Below are 22,839 nucleotides of genomic sequence, written 5' to 3' on the forward strand. Positions count from 1 at the left end.
GAAAACGCATATTTACACCTTTTCATCAGTGTGTGCAATGCATCGGTTTAAAATATTCAAACTTTGGTTCATTACAGACGCCAGGAGACGCGATTATGTGACTCTGTGGTTCTTCTTGTCAAAGTGATTACGAGTCCATCAGATTTTAAAATGTTGATACTCGTGATTGAAGCGTTTTACCTTCTAATATCTAAGATTTACTCACCGAGTATATTTTAACCTAAACGCAGAGATCAGTGAAGCTTCAGACAAAAGAGAATCTGAGAATTCAACTTTATTTATGTCGCACCACATACAGCACAAGTCATTTCTCGGTGCTTTTAACAGAGGGAAACCTCAAAAACTGCCAATTGAACCTAAACTCAGTGTCTCTTAGTTGAAGTCACACCTTCCGACCTATGCTTTTCAAAAAAAGTTGTTTTCGTTTAATTTCTCTTCACGTCTCTACTGTGAGATGATTTTGTTGACTTTTCTCATTATTTTTATATTCCCGTATCTTCTTTTGAAAAAGTACTGTACAAATTAGGTTGTTAATAGTACGTTTCTCTCAGAAGTCAATCAAATAGCCTGAGCCTGCTTGGTGCCGTAGTACCACATTATACCACCAGATGGTGTAGTGAGTCATTTTGGCATTGAACCGATCCTCAGTCCAGCACAAGAACAATTACATCTGTTTTCGATGTTGAATCTCCCACTTTTTAAAATGTAGTCTGAAATCACATTTATTGTTACTTTCCTTTAGATTTACCGAGGCCAGCGACCGTTATTCAATCAGGACCTAAAAACGACTCCTGCGGCTTCACGTCGAATCAGTTTCTGCTCCTTCATAATTCAACACTGCGCCGCAACACCTGGATGCACTTCAGCAAATCTGCACAGTGCTGCGTTTCTGGAACATGTGGTTAATGCACACGCAGCATTCGGAGGAGGCACGGGTCTGTGACTTCCTGCATTATTAACACAGACGCTCCGTTTCATCGCTCTCACCTGTTTTCAAGCGTGAACTCCACTCCTGTCGACGCAGGCTAATCTCTGTTGCATAAGGTACAGTTTCACCGGTATGTTTATGACTCTGGTTATACATACATTGCATGTCAGCTGAAGCGAGCCGTCCCGCTGGCTTTCCCTGTTTAATAAGTGACCAGCAGACTGATGGAGGAGCCTGAAGGTTCAATCGCTTGTGGTTGCAGATAAGATCGCGACAAGGGGTTACCTTCAATTTATTGTCGCTTATTACTTTCTTTACAAGCTCGGGAACAGGGGGTATCAAACAAGCGGATGGCGGGACAACGTAGAAGACATGTACTGTCTGATTTTGTGATCAAAGTGAAGTGCAGTTGCTCAGTAAGAGGAGAGTACGTAAGACAAGCAAACTGTGGGGGATCGTGTTTGGTTTTTGCACTAAAACGAAGGATAAACAACAGACTTGTTGGTATTTACTGATTATTTTCCATTCAGGCTCCTCAACGGAAATGATATAGACACTTGAAAGTGACCAATAAGGCGGGTCGACTTGTATTTCTTTTCATTTGAGCAACTAAAAAGAAAGTTGGGAGACCTTTTGTCCGAGGGCGGGAGGTTCTTCGGAGGCTCTATCCTGATGGCCGGGTCCCACTCCCCAGGAGGAAGCACGATCACCTCGTCCAGGAACTCGTCGATACCCGCCAGCAGGTCCTGCCTGTCCTTGGCCTTGTACGCAATGTCGTGAAAGACCTGGACGCCAAAGACAAAGAAGGACGAAGCGTTGGAGTGTGAACGAGCTGTCAGAAAAGGTTAAGCAGGAAGCCAAGCGGAACGTCAGATTAGAGACATAGAGTGGCATTGTACACCTACAAGACACTGACAACTGATTCAGAGGACAGCAGAGAGACTGGGCTGCTTTTTAACAATGACATGCCGTTACATACGTTCAATGGCAAACTGTAGTTTGGGTCTACGAAGTCTTCACAAATCCCAGTCTTTATCTTTTTACGATATTTTTTCTGAACTGAACACTTTCACACCAGAATCAGACATTTGCCTCCTTGACTTTCTTGTGTTGCCTGTTCAGGACACAAGCGTTCTTTATATGTTGGTGTTATGACACGTTAATCAATGTCTTAATGTCCGACTTTGAATCAGACAATCAGTAATTCTCACTAATACTCGAGGTTGTCATTATTTAGAATTGATCTGGAACCAATTTGAATGAACTGAATGCAGATGTCTAATTTGACGACGTCGTGTTGACGAAGTCCTTCAACTCCTGATGCAATATTCCTGCTTCCGACACAAAAACTGAAGGCAAACTTTCACCATCTGCCAAATGTATCCCAGGCATTCAGTAGCTTGATCAAATGTTTGATATGTGGTTGAAAAGCAACCACGAAACCAAAAAAACATCTAAAACAGTGTTATCCTGGAAGGAATCCTATTGTAAACCAACTGTGAAAACATGGAGGCTAAATAAGCGAGCGTCCATCAAACAGTGTGACATCAGCAGGTGTGCGTTAATGGCGGTGTGACCTCGTCTGACATCAGCGTGGCGATCGCCCGGCCGATCTCATGGTACGACTTGGCTTTGCCTTTTGGTCCAAGCAAGATGAACAAGAACCTGCAGAGCGAGAGGAGAGAGAGTGAGCCGTCCATCCGTCTTTTACGTGCTCTCAGGGTGACGGGTCCCTGGAGGACTGACAGCTGAGTGTCGGACAGAGTTCACCCTGGACAGGATATTAGTCCATCACAGGGTGAACACTTATGGACATTTTAGATCAAGGTCATCGAACACATTTCTGTTCAGTGGCCAAAACAGTGCCATAATTTAATACCTTGAATTCCAAAGTCTTTTCTTTGTTGTGGTGCAGGGCGTAATGAAAATATCTATATTTTCACAGAAACCAAACAATTACTTCAGAAAATGACTAAAATTATTAAAATAAGGCCAATTTGAATTAAAAAAAAATTCTGGTGCAAAATACAGTGAAATGTCCAGAAAACATCTGTAGCTGTTGCATTATGGGTTTAAAAAAAACAAAAACTGACCCTGACAGTATGACCTTGACGCTTTTATGGCGGCATCACTGATATCTCAGCTCGGGTCTCGGGGTTTGTGTTGTACCTGCTTCTTTTAAGGAATCTATGTTTTCTTTGAAATGTTTACAATTCTTGGTGGTTTGGAGCAGTTTAGGCCCATGAACCTTTAGTTTGACAACCCTGATTTAGAGTGACCACATGTCCTCAAATGAATGTCTTTGGAACCTGGAATCTCTGGAGAAACCCCCCCCCCAAAAAAAAAAAACACACACATGGTCTGAAAATTAAAATGCCACACAGAAACCCTTACATTCAACCACTAACTTCCTCTCGATACTGAGCGTTTCCTAAATTACAGCAAAAAATAACTGTCAAGTTTACCACTTGAAAAGCTTCCAATGAGACATAATGACATTGTTTACTGCTCTTTGCTTAGAACAACACTCCAGAGCAGCGCTACAACACAACACAATAAAACCAACACTTACTTACTCACTCAAGTCATCTTTCCCAGTGGCACAGTAATCAGTTTGACCTAATTCAGTTATCACGATCTACAGGTTCACATTAAATTTTACATCGTGCCAGACTGCATAATGCATGACACACTCTCACATGCAAATGGAACTATTTCAAGTGTCTTTAAATACTTTGATTGTCTGCAGTTAAAATATTTAGTTCATTATTGAGGCCACATATTAAAGCTTTACGACACTATTGAGTATCAGGGGTGTCAAACGTCAAGTCCAACAATGAGACCCAAGAGGTACAGTAACTCATCACGGCGTGGAAATTACAGGCCCGTTTACTATGACTTCCAAGTGAAAAGCAGCCGTTTCTGCTGTTTCCATGGAAACGGACATCGTATTCAAAACGTCGCCATGAAAAGGCGAAACTTTTCTGAAACTAAAACGACAAAAATGGCCTTATAAAGCTGAACATGTTCAATCATATTTCATGATTGACAATAAACTTCTTATACGCTTATCACAAGTTCTGTCACGCAGAAAAGTGCATTTTTTTTATCATTTCTGTTAAGATTTTAGATTTAGACAAGTCAACTACACTGGAAGAAAAACAGGAAGTTACCAAATATGGTCACAGGCCTGATAAAGCTCCTCGGCTCTGCGCACATGTAACGCTTATAAACGCCAAACATGCCAGAACGTGACCGGAAAGTGTGGACAGGTGTGTAAACTTTGATTGCGTTTCGATGTATTATGGGGACTTGACAGCCGGAGTCGGTCACCTCGTGGGAACGGGAACTTCCGTCAGCGCCCCGAGCATCACGGCCTGCTGCAGACGAACAAACGCCACGAACGGCGTGTCCAGGAAGTCCACCTCCCCCACCAGCACGTTGGAGGCCTCCGCGTCTCTCGGCAACTTCTTCATGAACTTGTTCCTCAGCTGGAGGGGGGTTGGGGGGGGGGGGCAAAGAGGAGGGGCGAGGCGCTTAAATGTTACGTTCACACCAGCAAGCCGTCGACGCCGCCGCCGCACTCGGAATTAAACCACTTACATCAAACCGGACAACCCCATTCTACTTAAATACCAAGGCGGAGGCCTCCTGTGGAGATCCCCGTGGTAAGATGAGGTCTGTATTTCTTTCTGACGTGCCCAAAGCCGAGGCCGTTGAAGCCGAGGTCAGACAGTTGCTGAGCACCGAAAAGACGTGGCGAGATTGTCTTTCATCAACTCTTCTGGTCTGTTTTGATCCACGCCTCCTCGCTCTCTCTCCTCCAACAGTCAAATAAACTGCTTTACAAGTTTCGAGCTTTTGTATCTCAAGCGTCTTTCTCAATCTTTGAGGTTCCTGCTGTTGTGTGAAAATGAGAATCCAAGAATTACGCTGCGGTTTTGATTTAAAAAGAGGCATCGTATCTGCCGTCGTTTAAGAAGTGCAGGTGAAAGCACACCCAGAGCACACGCGTCGTCATCGTCTCAACGTTTTTTTAAAAAAACGACAAATTGCTGGAGAGGCTAGTTAACGTGGGATGTTCTTCATAATAGGGGGTTTAAAATGTGGGATCATGAGCCCCATTTAATGACTTTAAAGCAAACGGTGCCCCCCCCCCCCCCACAATGGGTAGTTGCATAAAGGGTTTTCTAAACTTGATCTAATTCTAATTTATTGAAATAGTAGAATGCTTGTGATTGGTTTAGAAGCTTTTTTATATTCGTCAAGATAAACTCCATTACTCAAGAAAACAAATTCAGTCCACAAATGTTTCGATAAAAACACACTTATTCTATGATTTATGTTTGTTTTTTTTAAAAAGTAATTTAAAAATAATTTTTTAAGTTATTTATAGTTTTACATTCATACCCTCATACACATTCATTCAGACATTGTTCCCCCTCCAACTAAAAAAACACCCACACAAAATATACACTCATACTCCAATGTACCGACTGATTTACAGTGAAACATTCATTCAGATTAAGCACAGATCTTCATTCCTGGACTTGTTGACAGTAAATCTGGGCATTTAGCTTTTTTAAGCCACCACATTGAATCAGTATTATTATTAACAATGTTATTTTCTACTTTTGTCTTTTTAAAATCTTCTTTTTTCTTTCTCTCAGAAACTACCAGAGAATTATTTATGCTTTACTTCTAAGCTACAAATATTTAAGATGAAATGTTGTGTATGCCTGCCGCTCGCTGCTGATTAGTGTCCACTCCATATGTGCTTTCAACATGAAACAACATTTGTTGCATTTGATTTGTAGTTTTTGTGGCCACAGTTGGCCAAATCATTAACCAAAGCATTGGTATTCCTGAATTCTCACTACATGCTCCCAAAAAGCACTGGCTCACCTCTTAAAGCGACAGGCACACATAAAATGTTGCTTTGATTATATTTACGTTTTCAGGTTGTTGTTTTTTTGGGGTTTTCTTCACCTGAATCGATCATCCACCTTTTAGAGTGCGAGAAATGGCAGAAGGAGAGTAGAATAGAACAGAAAACTAAGGAAAGAAGCAGTCCCTTGTGTTTCAAGTTTCACGTTGCCAAACTGAGCTAAGAGTCTTAGATAAAGTTAAATGTGACTTGAGAGTCGGTCAAGTGCCAGAATCGAAATTGGATTAGAGCGAAAGCGGCACTGAGATTTCCTCCAAATCAGATCCAGAGTCTTAATGTACGGAGTGGAAGCTGACGAGCAAAGCTACGAATACGTCAAAAATACAGATGTATAATTTAATAGACCGAAAGGAACCGATTATAAATAAGTCCTGTCTGGCCTTCATCGTCATGTCGATAATATCCAGATCACGTCCTCAAAAGCTCTTACGATTAGAATCCCATAAACGGGTGACCTTCCACTGCTACCAACCGGGCAATCCAATCAGAGCCCGTTGAGCCCGTTCCCCTGGCAGAGAAGTTTGTCTGTAAATGATTGAGTCGAAAGGTTAAACCAGCGTAACCGCACACCCTGACCTGTGTCCGATGGCTGCTAATCCACAACACACTGCCCTCGTAAACTACATGCTCACAAACCGGTACCCCCCCAAACCCCCCCACCCCCCCACCCCCCCGGGGGCTCAAAGATCGGATCTGTGACGGGACAGGACGCTTCAGACGGGGGGCGAAATGTAAAAAATAAATAAATCTTGTTTTCAGGAGGCTTTTCATGAGCGTACATCTCTGACTGCTAATCCAAGCGGAACGGTTTTTTAAAAATACATATATATATTCAGTTTAAGTATCCAATCTGAAAAGAGTGGTTTCACTTTTATAAAATATGGACTGAGCTTCACCTCAATATTCTAAGGCCTTAATCCCATGACAGTGTTTTTTGGTGAAAACAGACTTCATTTATCATGTCTTGGTGTTTTTTTTTGTTTTTTGTTTTTTTTACCAAATAGTTTGTTACATTTGCAGAAAAACTAAGAAACAGCATCAACTGAAAGTACTTAAGGAATATGTAGGTTCTGTTCAAATATGAGGAAATTGTAGCAAATAAAGTTAGACTTAAAGTTGGTTTAAAACTCTTGGCCACATTTTACAGTGAAAACAATCCGTCTTTGGGTTTTGGCCGTTCATTTGTAACGACGGCAGCGACGCGAGAGTCTGAAAACACCATCCAGGTTCTACATTTTTTTTTAAATGCAACGGTCTCTGTGTGCGTCTTGAGTTGAATCTGTCGGCTGATCGAGAGAAGTTTGTAAAATTGACAGAAAAGTTTGTAAAATCTGCAGAAACGTTTGCTAAATATCCAGAAAATGAACAAACGTATCGACTGAATACATTTGCTTGTTGTGACAATTGTTTCTTAGATTCTTTGACTGACGAGACATATTTTTAGCCAAAGTTATTTAATATATTTTATATAATAGTTGTCATTTGATTGTTTTCGATATTTAGCAAGCACGTCATCATTCAAATTAGCCTCCAACGGCGCGACTCGTGTTTTTCAGAAATCATGTGTTCATTTAGGCTGCGCCGTTAAGAAATGGCGGCGTTGCGAATGTCTGCAAACCGTTTTAAAACCTTTCCGGAATGGAAAAACAACTTTTGTGACGTTTGCAGTAAAAATGAAAAAAAAAACGCATTTGTTTGTGTTTTCATTTCAGAAAACCCTCTGAGTTTCGGCATAAACGCCAAAAACGATGTCGTTGACATGTCTTGTGTTGAAATATTGTAAATAAAACATTGACTGTTAATTCATTAAATGCACATTGTTAACGGTTGAGAGAAGCAGAAGCGAAAACAGAACTTGGTAGCTTATAACTGGCAAAGTAGTACAACAGAAACTTTGAATACGGCCTGCTCAAAGTTACAAATATTATGCAGAATGTGAAAATACAATACTTCAAAAGTAAATTACATTAAAAGTGCACCGAATCAAACTGCGCTCCTCCTATCAGCTCGGACCTCGTCCTCAAATGATCTCTCCTTGCGGAAAGTGTGGGAAAGATCAGGACCTGCGGAAATTCTCCAGTCTTATTTATAGTTTGCGAGGGTGTGCAAGAGCGTCACTTCAGGAGGTGCATTTCCTGTTGAGCTGCCTCTCGTCAGTCCCGCAGGAGAGCGGGCCGAACTCCCAGGGGTCTGCTCCGGTTCATACAGGGAAACATGTGAGCAAAACGTTTGAGCGCACACTGGAAATTAAAAAAGAAAAGCCACACTCCACAGCACAGCTCCGGAAAACACAGTGTCTCTATCAAGACAAAGTATTAAAAAGAAGAGCAACTTTTTAAATGTGAATTTTTAGTTGTGTCGGGTTCTCTCAATTTTGCTCTCTGCAAAGTGTGGTTTTATTCCAAAAACAAGCAACAGCGCCCCTTCATGGCCACTTTTTTCACCCTTCTTTTGTTTTTGTTTTGAGTTCTTTTTGTGTTTGTTTCGGAAAACTTTCTCGTTTACATGGTAACGTTTTGAAAATTATGTCCGTCTACAACAAAGGCTTTACGTTTCCACTTGATATCATTGACCTGTAAACAAGTCATAAGTGGAGTAGAAACATGAACACGTCATAGTGGAGAGGAATTCTTCATTTAAATATAAAATATAAAATAGGTAGATTTATTTACTAAAGCTGCACTTATAACCTACATTTAGGTATAACGTGACCTCTCGTGGTCATAATAAGTATATTAGAGAAAATGAAATGAAGGTTTTAGGTCTATATAATATACAATGTTGGCTTAAAACATTTTTTAAGTTGAGGTTGGCGTGGATCGATCATATAACCTTCAACTCCATTAAGGAGGTAAAAGTCAAACTATGAATTAAAGTAGCTGGTTCCAAGTGTATGCTCGTATAAGAATAGAATAAAAATACCTTATTAATCCGCATTGAGAGTCAACATTGGGTGCTTTCTCTCTTCAGTTTGGCTCTTCCAGAGTCATTCATCACGGTTACTGTATCATCCACGGGGAAGGACTCATTACACCATCTTGTGGTGAAAATTGGAATTACAAGATAGGTCCAGCTGTTGTTTGCTCACATTTTGTTGAAGAATTTAGCTTTTTGCTAATTGTAATAATTAGACCAGGCAAACATAAATTTGATCTCTTGTGTCGTTGTTCATCTGTCGGAGAGAGGGAGTTTTATACCTTCAGCTAATTTAAAGAGTTAAAGGGAATTCACGTATTTATGGCATCAAGATAATACCAGAGGTTAAAGGACAGATTAAAAAGCAGATTGTAAACTCGTCGGGGGAAAATTCCAGGCGTGTTATGGGGTGTGAACAGTCCATTCTTTCAGTTATCGGCTTGACTCTTTCTTCTCTGACTAAGCAGAACCATTACATAAGTTCCGCACTCCGACACACTCGGCAGGTTAAAGAGGAGCCGCGACAAAGCCGAGCGGCCGCGGCCGCAGTGGCTTCAACAATGGAATCAAGACAATGTTATCTGCGCTCGCTTTGACCTCTTCGCCTCAGCGGGAAGCCGAAGTGACATCTGACCGCCACCCTGCACCTTTGTCCTTGCGGACCGTTCAGGCATGAAAGGCATTTTGTTTCGGACAAACACCGTTTCAGGTCAGCCGACGGACAAATGATTGACACGTCTCACCTCTGGAGCCGAGCCACTGCTCGCCTTTTCAAACGTTCCGTGTGGCAGAAAACTAGTACTGCGTTTTTGCAAACTGCAAATCACAACTGTCAAAAATTCATCATGAAGAGGAGTAAAGGGATAAAGATTTTGCACTTGTGTACAACGTTTACAAAACAACATTTTCAGGTGAAAACAGATTACAAGACAACGGTGGTCGAGCCAGTGAAAACACAACTTTTTGAAAATAAGCTTCTTTTTTTTTTTTAAATGCTTAGGCTCCGTCACCGTGCTCTGAATCCATGTAAATGAGGGAAATGCAACTTTTTGAAAACAATTCAAATCCGCCCCAGTGTAAACAAAGAAAAACACAACTTTTTGAAAAACGCTCCATCTCTGTCATCAAGGGGAAAAGCTACTTTTTGATAACGCAACTTTTTGAAAAATACTGCGTCTCCACGTAAACGAGGACAAGGGAAAACTAAACGTCTTTTTTTTTAACGGCTCCAATTAGTCTCTGTAAATGGAGGAGAAATGCAACAAATCTCTGAATAAACAAAGGAAAATGCAAATTTTAAAAACTCCCTGAAAAGGTCTTTATGTAAACACGTTTTTGAAAACGTTTTATGAACACACTGTATTTAAATTAAGTTCACATTGCCTGAAATTTAAGAGTAACGAAGAGCCCAACCAAAGAAATGTGCCACCAGCCACCACTGCAGTTCTACTCTTACATAATAAGAAACGAAGATGTGACCATCTTCCATGATGCGTACAATAAAATCTTTTTATCTCCTAAAGCATCTTTCATCCATTAAAGTATGAATTCTGCTTGCTTTTTGCAAACATTTTGCTTTTGTAGTACTTTTTCCTGTCCTGTAGCAGCATTCTGTTGTCATACAGTGACTTCTAGTGGTCACAGACGGTACATGCTGCTATATTTTGATGTACTAGTACTGGATTACTGTAGCGTTATGGCCGCCACCAATAGAGAGCACATGTTTATTTATGTGAGTAAAATTATTTCCTGTATGATAATAGGTTGGCTACTTGAGTTCACTTTTAATGTTTTTTAACTGATATCTGAAAACACCCCATCTATAAAACAGAACTGACGTCACATTCTGGCAAACGACGACGACGAAGGAGTGAAGATACAAAACAGCGACAGGATGGAAAATGGACTAAACCCCCCCCCCCCCCCCCCCCCGAGTCTCACCTGGTCCTTCTCTGGTTTGTCCGAAATGTCGTTGAGGCTGCTGGATGTCAGGTTCCTGTGAGTCGTCGTGGGACTGTCTGTTAAGAAACAGCAGAGCTGAGCGGTTAAGACGCTTCCTTACGCGGACGCTTCCTTACGAGCGAGAGAGAGAGAGGACAGCAGACACCCAGGAAAGGACAGTGGCCCCGGACAGTTTGCTCTACAAGCAACACCGAAAAAAAAAGAAGACGAGAGCTTGAGGTTTCATGCAGCACCAGAGGACGAGTCCAGCAGGTTTATCTTAACGGAAACACATCATTTTTGCCTTTTTTCCTTTCGGTAAGGTTTTGCTTTTACACGGCAGCGTTTTGAAAACGACGTCGCTTTACACGCGGAAATGATGTAGTTCTCATGTTGGGCCACGAGTGGGTGCTGTCGGGTCACTTCTGGAATGAAACCGCACACGTTCCCTAAATTTTTACCACAACTATGAAGAATAATTTTTTTTTGATCGTAACCTTCAAGTGCGAACTTGTGCGCCATATATTTAAGAATAATTAGCTTTAACAAAACCGCAAAATTTACTATTATTGTGTGATGTTAGCACAAAGACAACAGTTATCTTTTATAATACACAATCAAAAAGCTAAATATGGATCCATCTTGATCAGAATGGTCAGAATTCAGTGAATTCTTTTCCTCCGGGTGCTCCGGTGTGTCTTACTGCGGTCACTGACGCACTGCGGACGTTTGGCTTCGGCTCGTCAAACAGCCGAACGTGACCTCGCATTTAAGTCCCGGAGGACATCGGGGCATCTCCACAGAGAGATACAGACGTTAAGGAATGTCAGCGGAGTCAAGACCTGGTGCCACTGTTTCATTTCCATGCATCTGCTCCCCCCCCCTTCAAAAAAAAAAAAAAAAGAAATACTACAGGTAATAACACCAATGACAGTAGGATGCAGCCAGCGGCAACTAAAACTGAGGGATCTAATTAAGGGAAAAAAAAAAAAAAAAGAAGACCTTTAAGATTTACATTAAGGTGATTAAAATAAATCTGCATTCATGGGTTCTGCATGAGATTTTTAAATAAGTTGATCACGACTACAAACTACAGCCGACCGACTTCTCAGTTCTGATGGCTCATTTAGAACGAAGCCAAGCTTTCTAAAATTTGTATCATCGCCATGAAGAATGTTAGTCGAACAACCAATAATGTGATAAAATAGAGTATTTTTTATAATTGATCGAGGCCTGAACCCTCAATTGAGTGAATAATATGATTATCCGACCCACTGTGCTTGTTATTAATCAGCAAACTGCACAAAGCCTCTAAAAACGCCCAAGATTGATGTATTATTACATTATTGACTGCAGTTATTATATTTTAAAAGGATTTTTTTTATTTTTAATGCTACTTCGATCACTTATTGAACTATTGGCATGTTATGTTATGGTACATATATTATTGGCTGGCGTTATAATGTAGTCACATGTTTCTCTGATGCAAATTAAGATACTGACTAAGGTGTAAATGTGAAATCCAGGTAACCGCCAATATTTAATCTGGTTGTAAAGTCGATTTGTTTCAGAAAAATGTCAATTGGTGTCGGATAATTGTTGTGTTCATCATAAGCCTTACATTTGGTACAAAGACAATATAATAAATGACGATAGTGAAGAGAACGGAGACAAGTCGAGAGTAAGTTATTATCTATATTACATTGAAAATGTACAAAATTATGAATTCATTGGCCGTCATAATCACATTATTGGTTGTTACAAAGCTTCATTATTGCTCGCCATTATCGAGAGATTTTCCAGGGAACATAGAGACGTCTGTTTCAAGGAAGCACATTTTTCGACCAGATAATTACAAAATCACATTCATCCACATGTAAAGCAGACAAAAATATTCATCTGCAACTCAAGACTGGATGTGGAGAGAAACAGCACGGCAGTAAAGGAGCTAAGTTTAGTCGGAGGGCTTTGGGAAAAATTGCTTTTCTTGGGAAATTTGGTTTTCTCAGTTCCCAGACTGTTAAAAAGATAATATAGTAATTTCCCAACTGTTTTTTTTTTTTTTTAAACATAATGCAGCTGTGAACCTCAAAATTAACTCATATCTTCAGGTTTCACATCTGATATATTGTCTGCGTAAAATTTGGAGTCATTTGTAAAACTTGTCGTCACGAATCAGGCCAATACAGGTTCCTGGTACGTCTCCATTTCACGTCTTTTATCCGTGTGGCTTCATCAGTTCACAGTCTAAAACGAAGCTTCGACTGCTTCGAGTCACCGGGCCTCGGAGAGTTCTCCATCAGAACTGATCGTCGGTCGTCAAACCTGAACCGTCGGGACTTACTGAGCCGGTCCATGCTGCTACTCCTCTGCGTCTGCAAGTCCTCCATCGAGATGCGACTCGACAGACAAGTCACCGAGTTCTCGAGGGGACTGCGGGCTTTTCAGTTAGCGGCGGCGGCGGCATGTCATGGCGAAAGGAGAAAGGAGGAAGAGAGACGACAGGAGAGCGAAGAGATGAGCCCAGAGGAAGCGAGGATCTGTTAGTAGAAGCGATTCAGGGAGCCGTTAATGAGCCCAACAACACGAGGGGTTTGATGGAAGAGCATGAGTCCTTGGAGAGAAGTTTATTCCCACATAATCAGCAACAGGTTGAACTTATTAATCAAATCTGTAAAGATGTCTTTTTTTTTTTTTCTTAATCTCTACTGTGCTCTTTGTGTGTGGCCGATTTCCATTCACCACTGCCAGTGAGCAGGACGGTGAACAGAGGAAGACCTCAGCCCGATACAAGCAATAAATATCTTTATTTATCGCTGCCGACTTTCTTTCCAAAGACCCAAGTCCGGAGAGAGATTAATGGCACTGTTAACACGGCGGAACATCTGGTTACTCATTGTGTTACAATCACAGCAATCACATTGTTAATGTCAGCTTTGACCTGGGCAGGACGTTCACGTTACACTTTAATAAGATTAATACTGCAGCCCGTCGTCTAATGAGACGCAGAAGTTTTTATGACCTATAGAAGATCTTTTGTTTGGAGACACGGGACTTTGCATTTAAAGAGAAGATAATACAACTCATGAACACAAAAACTGCATCTTAGGTTACATGAATGATGTTTCATTACTATTTAGAAGAGTTTTATCACATCTTTAGACGTGGTAGCTGTTTGTTGGCTATTGTCTTACGTTCACTAATTGTTTTGATTTTCGCCACTTTAGCAGTTTTCTCCATTTTATCTATTTTCACCCCTCATTATTATTTTTTTTGTTACTTATTCCACAGAGGTAATTGTATCTTTGTTAACCATTTCAGCTGTTTTATCAGTTTTGTTAGTCACTCTAACTCAGGGGTCACGCATTTTATGACCAAAAGAGATACAGAGATATTTTCCTCTTTTTAAATGGATTTTCCCATTTTAGCCATGATGCTGTTTACAATTGTGTGCTTTTAACTACAGCAGTTTGAGCTGCCAGACATTTTTAATTCTCCCTTTTCTCTTAATTTTTTTGTGTTTTTTAAATATTTTTCAGTTATTTTTCCTTTTCTCCATTTGATCTTTTTTGTTGCATTTTTTAACTTTTCTTTTTATAAATATACATTGTTTTGTTTTTTTTATTTTTTTATTTTCCTGAAGAAAAAAAAGCCAAACAAGCAATTTTAATCATTATAGTTTGATTGTTCTTCCTGTCTAATTAATTTTTTTGAGTAGTTTGCCTATTTTTTCAGTTTTTAGTCATTTTTGCTCTTTTAGATTTTAGACAGTTTCCCCTTTTTAAGCTGTATCTCAGAAATAAGTTTAGTTTTTGTCATTGTAGTCTTCAATTTGACCAATTAGCCTTCTTAGCCAGAAGATAAGACGCCTTTTACAAGATAATCTAGTGTGTACCTAAAATAAAAATAAGATCCTGACTTTGTTAAAGCCGTGACGATTTTAACTTTTTTGTGACAGAAGCGCTCTTAAAATGTTCACTGAAACAAACGGAGGCTTGACAAGCTCTACATACTTTTACAAACTTCTAACCTGACTTAAGTCTCAAGTTTTACAAATATCAGAGTTTAAAGTGGAGATTTTGTCCCCCGAGGGCAGCCGGGTTACTCCGGTTGAAAACTGAACACGAGGTTTAAACTTCATATTATAGCTGTAATTGAAACACCCGCTTACGTTTAAGATTCCTCAAAGCCTTGAACTATCGAGAGCAATTTTCCCCAGTCATCAGTGCTGATTTACTCCATAACGATCAGTTAAGATGAAGTTAGTACTACGACCTAGAGTGGGCGTTTCAGGTGAGCCATTTACACAGTTAGGTTAGTTATTCTACGATTTTTCAAGTTAAAAACATTCAAAATGATGAGTAAAGGTCAGTTTAAGATGTTAGCGAGCATTTAGCAGCTTCAAGCTGCTTCATCAATTTTTCTGTAACCTCAAGCTAAAAAAATACAAATAAAAATCTGCATTGAGCTATCTGGGTTTGGTCTTTTGTGGCGTTTCTTGAACAAAAAAAAAAAAGAAAAGAAGACTGCACCACACTGGCATCAGTATTACCGTTCTCCTGGTTGGAAAACAGCCTACTTGCACTGGACACCGTCTTGCCGATGTCGGCCAGCGAGCGCAGGTTGGACTTCTTGGTCTGGTGGCGATGCTTCCGCAGCAGCGTGTACGTCACCTTGTCCTTCAGCTCGGGCTTCAGCTGGCCGATCTCGATCTGGTTGTCTGCGATCAGCTCTGGAGGGTATGGAGAGGTCGGAGAAAAGGAAAGGCAAGAGATTTGAGAACTTGTTCCCCGTCTTTATCCGGCTCGGGTTTTCCTCGATTACCGGTTGAAGACAAAGGAAACCAGGACAAACGAACAAAGGCAGTTTAGAGTCAAATGAACGGACATTTAAACGGCCCAAACGGGCGAAAACCACCAAGCGATTGGCAAGAAATTGATACTTGCTCGTATGGAATTGTTGAGTTTTTCTCTGTAAAAGTGCCTTGAAAACACCTAACTAATAAAGAATCTAACTGAATTAAAGTGTAACACCCTCCAAATAGAAACCAAAACATTAAAAATGGCTTCTTTAAATCATTTCCGTTCTTTATTGCTCTTCAAAGAGAGGTTGGATTCATCTGTGTTTTACAGTGAATAAATGCACCTTAAAATTCTATTGCACTTTATTGCAATCTGCCTTACTTTTATATTTTGTCTATTAGTGACTAGATATTGTTAATTGTGTTAAATCAGTTTTAAATGTTTTAATTGTGAGGATGTGTGGTGTGCCGCAGACCTCTTGGCCATTAAGAGATCTCCATCTCAATGGGCTCTTTTGGGCTCTCAAAGTTAATTAAAGGTTTAATAAAAATAATAATAATAAATGCTTTGTTATTTCTAATCTCTTTTCTACTGTTCTACGAAGATGCAATATTTCATCAAGCATGTCGAGGCAAAAACACAAAGGCGATGCTAACAAAGTCAATGTGCACAACTATAAGAAAACAAGTGAGTTTACTATTTACTAAACTTTCTAGTGAACTGTCCCCACACTGCCTCGTTGTTACACAATACCAATGAGTCCACGTTTCTCACTTTTCAGCATCATTCGACCCGAAAAAGTCTCGATTTCGCGAAACCGTCCGTCGGTCCAAGCTAATAATCCCCATGAAGATGAAGCAACTGCACTTTTACAATTAAAACCCTCCAGACTGTAAAGCTCCTCCGGGAGAGCCTTGGTGGTGTGACATGAATCAAAGAGGTCGAGTCTATTTTTAAGAAGAAAAAAAAAGAGGGTCAGGAGCCTTGAAGAGAGAGAGAGCCGCCTCGGGGACTTCCTCCTCTTGTGTCGGGGCAGCGCCGCTAATGGCCCATCCGTCAAGTCGGCAGGCCTCAAAGCGAGAGGCCCCGCGCCGCTCGGCCTGTGCGGTCCAACGCAGCGCACTCAATTACTTCACATTAATCAGCCGCGGCGGTAAAATCTTCCTCCTGCCCCCTCATGCGGACAGAAAGCGGCATGATATAGGAAGGCAGGGCTCCGTGATCGTCTCGCAGTGTTTGGAGAGGGAAGGCTGTCCACAAATTGGGAAGTTTTTTTTTTTGCATGATATGTGTGTGTGTGAGGGACCTTATCCAGAGTACTGTTGATGGAGGGTACAGTACAGCCCGGGCCTCCGCTCGCAACAATAAAACAGTGAGCAGGAAGAAAGTGAGTGCGGTGACGTGCATCAATGCAACAACGGGCACGCAGCGCCGTAAAGCACGACACGGCGCAGGCCTCGTTGTCTCACAGGCGTTTAGCAGGCAGTGCAGACGAGGCGATGAGGAAGATGGAACACATTTTAAAACATGTAATGTGTTCAAGTGTATGGGGGGGGGGGGGGAACAAAAGTGCATCCTGGTACATTTGAATACAGGAGAATACTTTTCCCCATAATCTAATTTATACTGTAATACGTCAATTCAAATGAGTTTTACACATAAAACTGAAATATTTCAACTGAAACTATGAATATCTTAGTTTATATGTGTTAGTTAGAAATGCATGACAAAAATAAATGCATCAATGTGGATTAATCTGACAGTACGATTAATCCGATTAAACTGTATTTAACTCATCTGCAGGATCCATCAATTTCCCGCTTCCCATTATATGCCTATGTGACACACACGCACACACACACACACACTTCCATTCCTCGTACAATTCTTCGGACTTCTTCACAGCCTCCAAAAAGCTCTTTAAATACCCGGTTGTGTTCTTCACAAATAGTCAATAGAACTTTAATAAATGCTTCGCCGCATCTTTAGGGGCACTTTAAAGACGGGGGCCTGCAAATACCTTTGTGCATACTTAATAACATGAAGGCCACATGGCTGAGCTGTGTACTTTCCCCCACTGTGAGCTGTGAACGGCTCCAGTCCCCTACGAGTCCAAGACGAACAAAGCAGCTTTGAAAAAGGCTGGATGGACGAAAAAAAAAAGTCATTTGAGTACCTTCCAGGAACACTGCAAGTTAAAACAAGTCCATCCATCTATTGAAGTGGCTTTATTTCAGGTTTTGGGTCATGGCGAGGTGAAGCGCTACGTCTGGCCAAATTCTCACACAAAAATCCCACGTACAACCATTTCAGAATCGCAAATTCACCAAAAAAGCTATATTTTTGAAGGAACTGGGCTACCGAGTGATTATCCTGGCACGGGGAGGCCAAGTTTAAACTAATTTAGCTCCAACATTTGCAAGACGATAGTTTTTCTGACATAGATAGTCTGTGACGGACAAGTCCACACAGCGAAGCCTGAAGGTGACGCATTCACTCGCCTCACCTCACTTCCTTGTTGACAGACAGCCACGCCCCAAACATTTTCATATTCACGTCACACTTGATTCAATCCATTTATTTATAATTGATTATCTAGTCTTCCACTGTTTAAATGAAGTGCACACATTTTCACACTGAAAGACTGTCGTTTGTCACATTTCTATTGTATTAATTAGGCTTTTCTATTTTGAGTTACTCTGCTGATGGGAGGAGTCGTCTGGCAGTGACGAAGGCGGGGCAACAGACCAGAGGCTGAACCAAGCAGTTGGCCCTACCATCTCTTGCCATAGCAGAGGCGGGGTTTCTTCTCGGTTCAGTAGTTTCCCCATCATTAGTTTGTGTATCATCATTTGTTTCCCCCTCGCGTCTTAGTTGGTTTTACCCGATCACTATATATGCTCCCAAGTGGCTCATTTTGGGAGGTCAGTTTGTTGTGTGAACATCTCAGTTTGTTAGATATTTTGAGTTTGTTTTGTTGACCTCATTTTTTTGTCAAAGAAAACTTCATTTGTACTTTGTATTTTCTTTGGGTGAATAAAACCCTTTGACAGAGAAACCTGTTTGCCTAACTGCTTGGTCCCTGACATGGTCCGATCCTCACTGGACCAGTGCACATCACGCACTGATAACAACAACAGTTTGTTCTAAAGTTAATATCAATTGTTTTTTGTTTTTTTTACTTCTCGGTTGCTTGCAGATAAACAGAACTCCAACACGAGCCTTGAGATTCATTCAATCTAACGACACTTGACTTTCCTCTCCAAGTGATTAAGACTTTTCCCTGTTCCAGGTCGACGGCGCCAAGCACAAAGCCAGAGGGGGCGAACTTACCCACAACTTGTGGGAGAGTGGAAGCTTCCATATCCAGCATGATGGTGCCTTTCTCGATGCAGGTCCGCAGCTCGAACAGGCTGTGCAGGGACAGTGTGGCCACATGGGGCTTACTCCAGCGCTCTCCTCCTTTCTCCACCTTCTCCTCGAACTTGATCCACCTGCAAAGGTGGGGAGGAGGAAAGGCTGAGAACTCAGAACAGCATGGAGATCTTATCATATTAGTTCATTTTATGTTATTCCTCACATGATAAATAAAAACAAAGCAATGACTTCAGTGAAGATGCTGGTTTACTGCTGCAGAAAACACATACGAGACATATGTGTGTTTGTTTGATGTTAAAAAAAAAGGAAAAGATATGACATTATTGGTGTGTCTCTTAAGTCATGTTAAAGCAGGGGAGTCAAACTCAGTGTCGTTCAGGTGCAACAGTTTGATTTGAAGGCTGAAGAAGCCAAAACATAAAATTAAACAAGGATCACAATCTTGGACAATTCCAAATGTTTCCATTTGCTTCAGTACGGAAAGCCCCAACTATAAAATGAAAAAAAGATTATATTCAATATGTTATTTTTAAGAAACAACAACCTGAACAGGTTGGACATTTAAAAAGAAATACAAGGGAATTACAACATATAGTTCTCTTAACCCTTGTGTGGCATTGGGGGAAAAAACGTCCACTTGGAGTAATTTTTCCTCTTAATTTGGCCATAACTTTCACTGTATTGGCTCAAATGGCATGATTTTTGCTGAGGAAGCTTACTTTTACATGCAATTTAAAAATTTGATTTTAAATTTTTCCCTCGGTCAATAATGCACTGTCGGCAAAAAAACTTCCTTATGTGGCGTTGGTGGCTGTTTTCATCCACTAACTTTGACCCCTGTAAAAATATATCAGATAAATATTTCTTCAAAATTTTTTCACATAAATCTGTTAATCAACTTCAGTCCTGATCAAAACTACCAAATATTTAAAAAAAAAATTAAAAATGAACCCTTTAAATGCCCATTTAGAAGATGAAGGCACTGAAATGGGAAAAAATACACACAAAATGACTCATTTTCAAAATAAAATGTGATCGGATATTGGATTCTTTTTACATGTTATTACAGTCTTGGATATATCAAAGGTTAGTAATGTAATTATCTTTGAAGCATATTTAGTTTTTGTGCAAAATCAGTTTAAAAAAAAAACTCCCTGTTGTGGCGTTGGTGGCTGTTTTCATCCACTCACTTTACAGCTGTAAAAACATATCAGATAAATATTTTTTTTCCGATTTTTTTACATAAATCTGTTTATAAACCTCAGTCCTGATACCAAAAAGTATTACTTTTTTTAAATTAACCTTTTAAATGCCAATTCAGAAGATAAAGTCACGGATATGGGAAAAATACACATGAAATTACCCATTTTCAATATAAAGTGATTGAACATAGGAAATTCTTTATTTTTTTTATCTTACATTACAAACATTATGAACTTTTGTGCAGCAGCAGGGATTCAGTCCTTCCAGCAGGACTTGCAGCATGTGATCTGGTGCACTTTGCATGTGTGCCCTCCACAACGGCTGCATGTGTCCACTTCTTTTTCACCCTTTGCACAAGATGCAGGCCCCCCTCTTCCCTCCTGACCTGCTGGTGGCTGCTGATGGCTCTGGCTCTTCTTCTGGTTCTGCTGGGGCAGCTGCAGCAACCTGCATTTCTCACCAGTGCGGCAGTAACTGCTGCTCGAGGAAGATGCTCTCTCCTCAACACTGCTGGAGACACCAGAGCGTTGCCCAGCTCTTCTAAGAAAAGCCTCCTCTTGTAGTGTTTTCCCTCATTCCACGAGGGATCCACCGCCAGGAAGATAACCAATGCAATAGGCTGAGACCTCAACTATGTTGAACAATGATGCCTGGGGCCACTGATTGGTCTTCCTTTTGACGCTGTAGGTGCCGACAAGCTAAAAAGATAATCGAAGAAGAAAACAATAAGTCCTGATTTCAAAACGGGAAATAGCTGCACCTGGCATATGGAAACTTCATCAAAACTAAAAAATATATATCTTTTACGAGCACAGAAATTCAGTAGAAAGCTAACAGCAATAGGATGCATGTGGTAAATATGTATTGGCACATACCTTATCTTGATTGTCAACCCCGTCTTTGCAGCGGTTGTAGGCGACGACAATCTGGCTTCTGCTTTGAGCCCTCCGTCAGCGCTGGCTCCTGGTGTCTTGTGCTCAGCAGGATGGCATTTCGGCCTTGTTTCAGAACATAGCTCACAGCTGTGGTGTTCTTGGTGAAGCCAGACATGGAGGAGAGAGCAGCTCCACCTTTCACCTGCACAATGTTGGGTGGCAGCTCCGGCTTGTTCTTTCTCACAGTTCCAACCAAGGCCAATTTCCTCTTCAGGAGCTCCTGGGCAAGTGGGTAGGTGGTAAAAAAAAGTCGAGGGTGGAGCAAAGTCAGCATCGGACTCTCCTGAGGTGGTGGTGTCTGAGGAGGATGACTCTTCACTCTCCATTATAAGATCCAGGGCCTCTCTTGCACTGAATTTCCTCTTCATGTTTCTCCTGCTCTTCTCACTAGCAAATGGCCAGCAGAACTTATGCACGCGCTGAAATAGACTTACCTTGTTTATGTTTATGTTTGGCCCAGGTCAACTCTGTGAAATCTGAGTGCCAAGGGACCTCTTCTCAAGATGAAAAGGCCACCTGGCCAGCACTTTGTTTTTGTTTACTCTATGTAGACTCTGTGTAGCTCCGAGAACTTGGGTGCATGTTTACATTTTTTAGCTATATCAAGGTCAGTGCACAAAGGACACACACACACACACACACACACACACACACACACACACACACACACACACACACACACACACACACACACACACACACACACACACACACACAGATAATGGGTGATTTTGTGTGTATTTTTCCCATATCAGTGCCTTTATCTTCTAAATTGGTATTTAAATGGTTCATTTAAAAAAACATAATAATTTTTGGTAGTTTTGATCAGGACTGAAGTTGATTAACAGATTTATGCAAAAAAAATGGGAAAAAAATATTTATCTGATGTATTTTTACAGCTGTAAAGTGAGTGGATGAAAACAGCCACCAACGCCACATAAGGGAGTTTTTTGGAAAATCAGATTTTGCACAAAAACTAAATATGCTTTAAAGATAATTACATTACTAATCTTTGACATAGCCAAGACTGTAATAACATGTAAAAAAGATCCAATATCCGATCACATTTTATATTGAAAATGAGTCATTTTGTGTGTATTTTTTCCCATTTCAGTGCCTTCATCTTCTAAATGGGCATTTAAAGGGTCAATTTTGAATTTATTTTTTTTAATATTTGGTAGTTTTGAGCAGGACTGAAGTTGATTAACAGATTTATGCAAAAAAATGTTGAAGAAATATTTATCTGATATATTTATATAGGGGTCAAAGTTAGTGGATGAAAACAGCCACCAACGCCACATAAGGGAGTTTTTTTGAAAATCTGATTTTGCACAAAAACTAAATATGCTTTAAAGATAATTACATTACTAATCTTTGACATAGCCAAGACTATAATAACATGTAAAAAAGATCCAATATCCGATCACATTTTATATTGAAAATGAGTCATTTTGTGTGTATTTTTTCCCATTTCAGTGCCTTCATCTTCTAAATGGGCATTTAAAGGGTTAATTTTGAATTTATTTATTTTAATATTTGGTAGTTTTGAGCAGGACTGAAGTTGATTAACAGATTTATTGAAATTTTTTTTGAAGAAATATTTATCTGATATATTTATATAGGGGTCAAAGTTAGTGGATGAAAACAGCCACCAACGCCACATAAGGAAGTTTTTTTGAAAATCTGATTTTGCACAAAAACTAAATATGCTTTAAAGATAATTACATTACTAACCTTTGACATAGCCAAGACTGTAATAACATGTAAAAGAATTCCGATGTCCGATCA

General features: G+C 40.4%; 1 protein-coding gene across 2 annotated transcripts in view; it reads right to left on the reverse strand.

The window, feature by feature from the left end:
* The window catches only part of slc4a4a (solute carrier family 4 member 4a), a gene marked incomplete at both ends in the record, with an annotated part of 58,587 nt that overhangs the window by 16,303 nt on the left and 19,445 nt on the right, over nt 1-22,839 (reverse strand). For both annotated transcript variants that reach the window (XM_080499466.1, XM_080499467.1), the window contains 6 exons: nt 1,559-1,713; nt 2,506-2,593; nt 4,262-4,419; nt 10,734-10,810; nt 15,286-15,465; nt 18,869-19,029. In XM_080499466.1, coding sequence (XP_080355592.1) covers nt 1,559-1,713; nt 2,506-2,593; nt 4,262-4,419; nt 10,734-10,810; nt 15,286-15,465; nt 18,869-19,029 — 819 coding nt within the window. The remainder of the gene's footprint in view (nt 1-1,558; nt 1,714-2,505; nt 2,594-4,261; nt 4,420-10,733; nt 10,811-15,285; nt 15,466-18,868; nt 19,030-22,839) is intronic.

This window comes from Blennius ocellaris (assembly GCF_963422515.1).
Source record: "Blennius ocellaris genome assembly, chromosome: 7".
NCBI lineage: Eukaryota > Metazoa > Chordata > Actinopteri > Blenniiformes > Blenniidae > Blennius > Blennius ocellaris.